This window comes from Zosterops lateralis, assembly GCF_965231275.1.
Source record: "Zosterops lateralis genome assembly, chromosome: 6".
Lineage (NCBI taxonomy): Eukaryota > Metazoa > Chordata > Aves > Passeriformes > Zosteropidae > Zosterops > Zosterops lateralis.
This window is the reverse complement of record NC_139761.1, coordinates 2,525,913-2,536,404: the sequence shown is the minus strand read 5'-3', so window position 1 is coordinate 2,536,404 and position 10,492 is coordinate 2,525,913. Positions and strand designations below refer to the sequence as shown.

General features: G+C 54.7%; 1 protein-coding gene across 1 annotated transcript; it reads right to left on the bottom strand.

The window, feature by feature from the left end:
- Positions 1-804: 804 nt before the first annotated feature.
- PTGDR (prostaglandin D2 receptor) lies at positions 805-5,753 on the bottom strand. Its single transcript, XM_083864036.1, has 2 exons — positions 4,791-5,753; positions 805-1,425 (listed from the first exon to the last, which is right to left on the bottom strand). The coding sequence occupies exons 1-2, from the start codon at positions 5,604-5,606 to the stop codon at positions 1,159-1,161; spliced, it is 1,083 nt and encodes a 360-aa protein (XP_083720162.1). The 5' UTR covers positions 5,607-5,753; the 3' UTR covers positions 805-1,158.
- Between the last annotated feature and the right edge of the window lie 4,739 nt (positions 5,754-10,492).

Sequence of the window (10,492 nt, the reverse complement as noted above, 5' to 3'; positions counted from 1 at the left end):
AAAAACCCGAGGAGAGGCACCGAGCTGGCAGCTCTCAGGTGCCCCCAAAACATCCCCAAAACACAGCTCTGCCCTTTCCTCCAGCTGGGAGAGAAACAGCCAGAGCCAACCCCAGCAGGTCACCTCCAAAAAGCTCCAAGATATTGTTGCTTCAAAACCAGAATGTGTTTGGCACCAAGAGTAAACATCACATGAGAACACGGGCAGGAACAGGGCTACACCTTGCAAGGCTTAGCTAAACACAGGAGAGAAATGCTCTCTGTCTCCTCCAAGGGCACTGAACAGTTGGTCATCGTGATTTTTTTTTTTTTTTTTGGCCTAAATGGTCACTTGAGGCAAAAATTAAATCCAGTTAATACGTGTGGTTGGGCGGAAATGGATCTTCCATTAAAACAATCGCTGCCTTGCACGCTTGTGCATCCCGGGCTCTGTGTTCTCTCAATTACTGCTCTCATTAAGGCTCAGGACAGTCATAAATACCGAATTTAAATAATTACAGTGGAACAGGTGAGGCTGAGGAACACAAATGCAACATCAGGACTCAGAGTTCTGCAGAGAAGAGCGAGATAAGGGCGGATAAACCACAGCCCTGCCCCGGGATTAGGGAAGATCGTGGGCAGGGATGGAGGGTGTGCCAGGGAGGGATTCCACCTGCACCCAGCTCTTCCTCACACCACCAACTGCTGCTCAAATTTCTGACTCCTTCACCCAATCTGGGGCCACCCCAACCCAGTTCTGGATAAACCCCCTTGGCCTGGAACGGGATCACACACAGGACAAGGAGACAAAACACTGAACCACTTTTATTCCACGGGGACACAGCCACACTTCTCCTCCCTGTGCGTCCCCACTGCCCTGAACCACACTCCAAAAACCCCCTCCTGCCTTCCCGGAGCCGGGATTATCCCCAAACCCTCCGCAAAACCGCTTGGAACATTCCCAAATCCCTGGGAGCTCCTCTCCGGGACAAAACACAACCTGTTTTGGAGAGGGGACAGAAACCCTTTCACAGCATCCCTCTCATCCAGCTGGACGCTGTCCCCGCCTCGCCACCACCCTGGATGCTCCAGGGCAGGGATGCAGGGCCGAAGGCTCGCTCCTCATCCTCATCCTCATCCTCATCCGGCAGCTCACCGGTTTCCTCAGCAAACACCACACTCAGGGGACGCCGAGGTGCGGCGGGTCTGTCCTGCGCCAGCCCGGGGGACAGAACTGGCTGTCACCGGCGGGGCTGGAGCCTTTCAGGGAGGCTCTGCGGGAGCCCAGGCGGCGGCAGACGCGGCGCACGAAGCCGCGGAAGACGGAGGTGCGGAAGATGATGAAGACCCAGGGGTCCACGATGGAGTTGACGGAGAGGAAGCGCAGCGCGCTCAGGTCGGCGTTCTCGTTGAAGTCGGCGGCGAAGGCTCCCATGTACGCTCGGATCTGGGGAAAAAAAATCCAAAAAGTGAGAGAAAATTAGGAATTTAGGGGGGTGAAAATATTCCTGCAGAAGTTTTGACGCCTCAGTGTCCCCATGGATAATACACACACACATCAGGGTGGGTTGTGGATCCAACTGGATCATGGATGGTCGTGTCCTCATCCTATCAGGACAAGGATGTTCAAGCTGGAAATGTCTCACTGACCAGGATTTTTTTTCATGGATGAAGGAATCATCCAACCTTGGCAGACACTGCTCTGTCCCCATTTGTGCTGCCCCCCTTGCCATGGGAATTGCACATCCATTGGATAACTCAGCAGGGATCCATCCTGACTGAGGACCACTGGCGTGGTCACAAAACCAGGAGGAGCCCAGAGCTGCTGGTGGCTGGTTTGGTTCCAGAGGTGTCAGAGGTGACAGGAAGAGGATGTGGAAATTGTCACCAAAGTCACCAGTGCACTCCTCCCACCCTGATTTTGGGGTGGCCCTGCCTGTGGCACCAGCTCTGCCTGCAGAGGGTGATGGAAAGGTGGAACTGCAGGATCCAGGCCCAGGAATGGGGGAGAAAGGGGAGAGCAAAGGTTCCCTGCTGCTGAGGGTCTCCCATCCCTGGGGGAGGATTTCAGGGGGTAATTCAGTGGGGTTCAAAGGCAGCTGGATCTACCCAGCAGCTTTGGGACATGGGGGGTTATTGAAGGGTCTGATGGGGTGGGAATGGGGGGTTATTGAGGGGTCTGATGCAATGAACTGACCTCCCCCTCCCAAACCTTAAACCCCTCAGGGGCAGCCTCAGAGGGATGGTGATGGGATGTGTGTGGAGGGTGTTATTCCAAAGGAGTTAAAGCAGCAAACTGATCCCTGGGGTGGGCTGGGGGACACTCAGATGGGACTGAAATAATAACCTGACCCCTCTAACACCTCTGGGACAGAGTGGTGATGATGGGGGGGTTGTTCCAGGGGGTTAAAACAATGAACTGGGGATGTGGTGCTGGGATTGGGTATTCCAGGCAATGGAATGACCCTCCCCAGGGAGGACAGAGTGGTGGGGCCAATATTCCAAGGAAGTTTGAGCAATAAATAAACCCCCAGGACATGGTGGTGGGGTTGTTGTGGTTATTCCAGGAGGATTAAACAATGAATTAAATCCCAGGATGGGTGTTGGATGTTATTCCATGGGGGTTAAAGCAACAGTCAGATCCTTGGGACAGGATGGGGAACACTCAGAGGGGGGACAAAGTCATTACCTGATACCCCCCAGTACCTCTGGCAGTGCTGGGGGGTTACTGCATGAGGGCTAAAGGATAATTTTTAATTAAAATAAATTTAATTCATTCAATGAATTGAAATAAATTGAGGAGTGGGGATGTGGTGCTTGTGTTGAGGGTGGGAAACCTCTCAGAATGGGGTAGTGGAGACAGTGGGGATTTATTCCAAGGGGATTAAAGTAATAACCTGACCCTTGGGGAGGATCCTAGAGGGTGGCAGGGGTGAGTTGCTCACAGGGGAGTAAAGCAATGAATCCCCCCAGCACCTCCAGGAGTGGGTGGTGGCTCCAGAGTTTATTCCAAGGGGCCAAAACAACTCCTGATCACCTGGGAGTGGGTGGTGATGATGGGGGGTTTATTCCAAGGAGTTTTAGGCAATGACCTGGTCCCTGTGAGCAGAGTGGGGGAGGATTTAGGAGGAGGCAAAGTCTTGGCCCCCAGGAGCTGGAGGTGGTGTCAGGGTTTATCCCAAAATCAATGCTCTGACCCCCCAGAACTGAGTGGTGCTGGATTTGGGGATATTCCAGGGTGTTTTAACAACAGCCTGACCCCCATGGACAGAGTGGGGGACTATTCCAGGGAGGGCAAATCATCAGTCCAACCTCCCTGTGAGAGGATGGTGCTAAGAAAGGATATTTTTCCTAATGGATTAATACAACAACCAGCCCCTGGGGCACGGGGGGATGGGTATTTGAGGGGGGCCAAAACAACCACCCACACCCCCAGGGGCTGGTGAGGGGGAATATTCCAGGGTATTTTAACAACGGCCTGACCCCCATGGACAGGATAAGGGACTATTCCAAGGGGGTTAAATCATCAATCCAACCTCCCTGTAGTTGAAAAAAGGATCTTTTCCAAGGGGTTTCATTATGAGGGACCAAAGGGGATCAAAGCAACCACCCACCCCCCCAGGGGCTGGTGGGGGGGGGGGGGGATATTCCAGGGTGCTCTAACAACAGCCTGACCCCCATGGACAGGATAAGGGGCTATTCCAAAGGGGTTAAATCATCAGTCCAACCTCCCTGTGGCTGAGAAAATGATATTTTGCAAGGGGTTTCACCATGAGGGATCAAAGGGGACCAAAACAACCACCCACCCCCCCAGGGGCAGGGGCTGGTGGGGGGGAGGGGATATTCCAGGGTACTTTAACAACGGCCTGACCCCCCTGGACAGGATAAGGGACTATTCCAAAGGGGTTAAATCATCAATCCAACCTCCCTGTGAGGGGATGGTGCTAAGAAAGGATATTTTTCCTAATGGATTAATACAACAACCAACCCCTGGAGCACAGGTTCATGAGTATTTGAGGGGGGCCAAAACAACTACCCACACTCCCAAGGACAGGGGCTGGTGAGGGGGATAATCCAGGGTATTTTAACAACGGCCTGACCCCCCTGGACAGGATAAGGGATTATTCCAAAGGGTTAAAATCATCAATCCAACCTCCCTGTGGCTGAAAAAAGGATCTTTTCCAAGGGGTTTCACTGTGAGAGACCAAAACAACCACCCACACCCCCAGGGGCTGGTGGGGGGGATAATCCAGGGTACTTTAACAACAGCCTGAGCCCCCTGGACAGGATAAGGGACAAGTGGGTTAAATCATCAATCCAACTTCCTTGTGGTTGAGAAAAGAATATTTTTTCCAAGGAGTTTCACCGTGAGGGACTAAAGGGGACCAAAACAACCACCCACACTCCCAGGGGCTGGTGGGGGGGTGGATATTCCAGGGTATTTTAACAATGGCCTGACCCCCCTGGACAGGATAGGGGACTATTCCAAAGGGGTTAAATCATCACTCCAACCTCCCTGATGAAACGATATTTTCCAAGGAGTTTCACCATGAGGGACTAAAGGGGACCAAAACAACCACCTACACCCCCAGGGGCTGGTGGGGGGGAATATTCCAGGGTGCTTTAACAACAGCCTGACCCCCCTGGACAGGATAAGGGACAAGTGGGTTAAATCATCAATCCAACCTCCCTGAGCAAAGCATCTTTCCCAAGGCATTTCACCCAACCACAGACCCCTGACTGGGGACCACAACACCCCCCCACCCCCCCAGAAGGATTTTCCCGGGGGGCCAGCCCAGCAGGATTACTCACGATGAGCGGCAGGGAGCAGACGGTGAACAGGACGGTCATGAGCCCCAGCAGGACGAGGTGATCGAGCTCCTCCATGCGCGGGGCGGCGGCGGGGGCCGTTCCCCGGCGGGGCTGCCTGCGGGCCATGCCGTACAGGTGCCTCATGCTGCTCACGTTACAGCCCACGATGGCCAGCACCAGCAAACCCATCAGGCTGGCGTAGAGCACGGGGAAGCCCAGCTGGCTCGGACCCCCTCCGGCCATGCGGATAAAGCACCAGGTGCCCGGGCAATACTGCATGGGAGCCCCAAAGCCCAGCAGAGGCAGCGCGCAGAAGAGCGCGCACAGCCCCGCGGCCGCCGGCCCCAGCGCCGCTCCCAGGCGGCGGGTCAAGTGCCGCCGGTAGAAATAGGGGTGACCCAGGGACAGCCAGCACTCCAGAGCCATGGCCAGCAGCAGCAGGGTGGGAGCTAACCCGAAGAAAGCCATGAGGAAAGCGAAGAGCTGGCACAGCATCCCCGGCTGGTCCTCGCCGCGCCCGCCCGGCCCCAGCTCGCTGAGGCTGCGGTTGTAGGCGTAGGCGGCCAGCACGATGGGGCTCAGCAGGCACTTCCCCAGCAGGTCGGTGACCGCCAGCCCGCTGACCAGCACGTAAAACGCCGACACCCTCGGGGGGCGGCCCCCGGGAGAGCGGGAGCGCCGCCGGTGCTGCCCCAGCAGCAGCAGAGCCAACACGTTCCCCAAAAGGCCGGCGGCGAACAGCACCGAGCTGGGCACGGCGGACTGGCCGCTCTCGATGTAGCGGCTGCTGCGGCAGCGGTAACCCTCGCTCTCCATCGGGATGGGCTCAGAGGGACCGCCCGCTCCGCCCAGGGATGAACCGAGATGAACCCGGGTGAGAGAAATGTCCTCCAGAGCGCCGGGATGGGATGGGATGGGATGGGATGGGATGGGATGGGATGGATGGATGGATGGATGGATGGATGGATGGATGGATGGATGGATGGATGGATGTCCCGGGACGCGATGGGATGGATGGATGTCCTGGACCAGGATGCGATGAGACGGATGGACGGATGGGTGGATGGATGTCCTGCACCCAGATGCGATGGGATGGACGGAATGGATGGATGTCCTACACCGAGATGAGATGGATGGATGGATGGATGGATGGATGGATGGATGGATGGATGGATGGATGGGTGTCCCGGGATGCGATGGGATGGATGGATGTCCCAGACCGAGATACGATGGATGGATGGATGTCCTGGACCAGGATACGATGGGATGAATGGATGAATGGATGTCCGGGATGCGATGGGATGGACGGCTCGCACCGCACCGGCCGCAGCTGCCGGAGGAGACTGTCCCGGCAGGGCAGGCGGCCCCCGCCGCGGAGAGAGGGAGGAGGGAAGAGGAGGAGGAGGAGGAGGAGGAGCAGGAGGTGCAGCACAAGCGGGCACAGCCCTGGGACAGCCCCTTCTGCCGCCCGGCCCGCCCCGCCTGGGGGGTTTGTGCTGCTCCTCCGGGAGAACCGGGAATCCCGGGAACAGGGAGGGGAAGGGCCGGGGGTGAGTGCCGGGATGGGGGTGAGGGGCTCTGGGGTGAGCTGAGCCCCCCGGGGGTGGGGAATGCTGGAAAGGGAACAAGGCTGAGCTCTGGGGGGGTTGTGGGTACCAGAGTTGGATCCAAGGGGGAGTTACAGGGACTGAGCCCTCGGGGTGACAGGGAAGGGTCCTGGGGCTGAGCCCCTGGAGGGGTGACAGGGAAGGGTCCTGGGGCTGATTCCCTGGAGCGGTGACAGGGAAGGGTCCTGGGGCTGAGCCCCTGGAGGGGTGACAGGGCAGGATCCTGGGGCTGAGCCCTTGGAGGGGTGACAGGGAGGGGTCCTGGGGCTGATTCCCTGGAGCGGTGACAGGGCAGGGTCCTGGGGCTGAGCCCCTGGAGGGGTGACAGGGCAGGGGGCTGGGGCTGATTCCCTGGAGGGGTGACAGGGCAGGGTCCTGGGGCTGAGCCCCTGGAGGGGTGACAGGGAAGGGTCCTGGGGCTGAGCCCTTGAAGGGGTGACAGGGCAGGGTCCTGGGGCTGAGCCCCTGGAGGGGTGACAGGGAAGGATCCTGGGGCTGAGCCCTTGAAGGGGTGACAGGGCAGGGTCCTGGGGCTGAGCCCCTGGAGCGGTGACAGGGAAGGGTCCTGGGGCTGAGCCCCTGGAGGGGTGACAGGGAGGGCTCCTGGGGCTGATTCCCTGGCTCTGTCATGAGACAGAGCCCAACCTGATGCCGTGCAAAGCATCCCCTGCCCGAGGTATGGAACAGGATGATATTTCAGGTCTCATCCAACCCAAACAATTCTGGAATTCTATGATATTATTCAACCTCAGCAGCTGCCACATCCACCTACAGCCCATCCCACAGGTGTGAAAACCCCCCCAGCCCCTGGCAATGCTGTTCTGTCCCACCAGCAAAGCCCCCAGAGCTTCTTCCAGGAAAGGCAGTTCCGACCGCAGCGACGCGGCTGCAAAACACACACACACACACAGAGAGCGGATTGCAGGATGCGTGTGATGATGAATAAGCACCAAACCGTCCCCGTCTGCTTTCAAACCACTTTTCTCTGCTCTGGATGAGTGTACAAGAAGCACAGGGAAGTTATCGAGATGACAGCAGGGGTGGGAAAGGAGATTTAAGGGGTCGGATCCAAGCAAGGCAGGATTTAGAGATGGGATGGAGTTGTTTTTTTTTTTCAGCTGGTGATTCCTCCAGCAGTGAGGGCAGGGACTGTTTGTGGCAGTGAAAGTCCCTGGTCTGGAAGAGATCAAGATGAAACTCAGCAGCTCGGCTCTCACCCACGGTTGGTGTTGAAGTGCTGCCCTCATTAGGGCTGAGAGTGAAGCCAGAGGCTGTTTCCTGCCTGGGGCCCCCGGGGAGGGGAAATTCAGCCTGCCCTGGGGAGAGATCCGGGTGATATCCTCCTGCAAAACCCCCAGTGCCTTCCTTAGAACCCCCCAGTGCCTCCCTTAGCTGTCCCTGCGCTCTGATCCCACCCACTGCTGTCAGCTCCTTGTGGGAATTACAACACCAGGGAATAGGGGAAGGAAAATGTGCTGGGATCCCCCAGGTTTATCCCCAGGGTGAAGATTGGGAAGGAGAGTCCAGCACCTCTGGAGAGCTGATTTACCGTTTGGACAATGCCTGTCCTGAGCCCTGGAGCGATTGGTGTCAGCTCTGCTGTGATGCTGCAGATTCCAGGGAGGCAAAGAGTGCCCAGAGAAGCTGTGGCTGCCCCTGGAAGTGTCCAAGGCCAGGCTGGACAGGGCTTGGAGGTGGAAAGAGGTGGGAATGAGATGGGCTTTGAGATTTCTTCCAACACAAACCATTCTGGGATTCTGTGACAATCAGCTGTGGCTGAGCCCTGACCCCACACACTCTCACATCTGCTCTGATGAGGAAGAGATTCAAGTTCTGGGCTGCTGGAAAGTCCCTTCAGAGCCACCAGCAGGCCGAGTTCGGTGCCAAATCAACTCTTGGCAGGAGGACGAGGAAGAATTGTGACAAAAGCCAGCCCCTTTCTGGAGGTGGGTGCTGGCCCCGCTTGCACCAGTGACTCAAACCCCGAGTGACCAGGGGATGCTGCTGCTCCTCCTGAGCTTGCACTGCTCGATGGGGAAAGCCTGGGGAGGAGAAGGGACTTTTGGGGACTGTAGTGTTTTCCGTGGATGGTGGGACAAGGAATTTTGCAGAGCTGAGATATTCTAGAAATAAGTGGCTTTATGATTACAAGGGTGGTGGGTAAAGAGGGCTTTGCCTTCAGCCACCAGCCTGGGCTGGAGCAAAGCCCTGAAGAGAGAATGGGGAGAGAGAGAGAGATAGAAGAGAGAGTAGGGGTAGAAAGAGCAGGGGAAAAACGTGGAGAGAAAGCAGGAGCAAGAGAGAGAGAGAGGGGAGAAACAAGAGGGAGCAAGCGAAGAGGAGAGTAGGGGGGGAAAGGGGAGAGGCAAGAGAGCAGAGGGGCAGAACAAGAGAGTAAAGAGCCATCACCTTGTTCCAATCCATTCTATCTCTTTTTGTGTTGAATATTCTAATTTACAGTGACCAACCCGTGCAAGATACAAAACCTACAGACTTTGCATACAGCCTATAAGAACTACTACATTACCATGTCATTTTCTAAACTCTAAAGACTCCTTTTCTTATGCACTTGTCCCCTGATGCCTTTGCAGGGTGGAAAGGCGACATTCCTGAGTCTTTTGTTTTCCTGTCTTTTAACCCATCTCCAGCTAATCACCGTTTTCCTGCCTGTCATGCTCACATCTCAAAACTGGCTTTCATTCCTATTTCACTCACAGGTTTTACATCTGCATTTCTTACCATACAATCATATCCATAAATCCTTCCTGTCCCATCTCTCCCAACAGGGAACCATCTGATGCTCCAGAACAGGCACAGGGAGCAGTTGTGGCTGGGGGGTGTCAGAGCAGGTGGGATGGTTTCACCTGGCCCGGATTCCTTCCCCTGCTGCTGGAGGATGTGAGGCTGAGGATGGCTGAAGAGGTGTCTTGTCTCTGTCTCAGCCAGCCCTGACACCTGGACAGTGAAGGGTTTGGTAGCAGGATGAATTTCACCCATCCCTTGGATTCTTGTTTGCCCAAAGGAGGGAAGCAACAACAGCAGGAAAAAAAGAGGGAGGCTGCTCAGGGTTAACTGCTGGCTGTATTCATCCCCCAGTGGGGATAATCTCAGTTCAGGGTATCTGATTTATTAAAAAACTATGGATATTGATCTAATACCAATATCCAACTATGACGGACAAAGACTCTCTAACAGTTTAAAGTTAGAAAATGTATGTTTATTATGACACTGGGCAGAGTGTGGGGATTGCTCCCAAATACACACCTCAATCCACAGATCATCACAGGGTCTTTTATGTACAGGAGTATTGAATACCCAAAACACAAATGCATATTCATAACTGATACATTCCATTCCCTGCTTTGTATGGTAATTAGCCCAAAAAGACATTAAGCATGTGTGGTTTGTTCTTTGAAATGGGTCGGTGGTCTTTTTTATAAAGTGGAGTCCCAAAATGATGAAGTAAGATGGGTCTTCCTCCCTTGACTTTTTAACCTTTAGTGTTAGTGACAGATTTATGATTGTATTGTATTCATGGAGTCTATTGATTATTCAGGATGCAAAAGCCTAGTTTTTCAGCTTCCATGATTTATCAGTTCTTTCAATGATTTATCAGTTCCTTCAGTCTGGTTTCTGTTAACAAAAGGGAAGTTTAGCTCCCTTAACTCAGCGATATTTATTTTAACTAAAGTCTTTAATTCTTCTAAATCAGTGCTTCATATCTGCCTAAGCAGACATCCCTCAGGGAAAAAAAGCCACGGGAAAAAGCAGGAAGCCCCCCAAAGTAACACCTTTTATTGGGGGTAGGAACTCAGGGATGGGTTTAATTGGGGACAAATCAGGGCCCAAGGGGGTCTGGCTCTGCAGGTAAATGACACACATTGTAACAAATCAATAACTGGGGTGGGGAGACAGCTGAAGTCTTGTCCCATCACTTGGGGTCCTCACTGGAACTTTCCAGATTTTTGGGAAAGACCCCAAAATGACAGACAAGACCCAGGGGCTGTATGGCTTATGATGGACACATAACTGGGGTTGGGGTAAAACCAAAAAGGGTGGAACATGGGTGACATGGGGCAAACCATTACAACTTAT

Coding starts and splice junctions, on each gene's coding strand:
- PTGDR (XM_083864036.1), bottom strand. CDS start 5,606: ATGGAGAGCGAGGGTTACCGCTGCCGCAGCAGCCGCTACATCGAGAGC. Junction 1,426..4,790: donor TCTGCTCCCTGCCGCTCATC/GTGAGTAATCCT, acceptor TTTTTTCCCCAG/ATCCGAGCGTACATGGGAGC.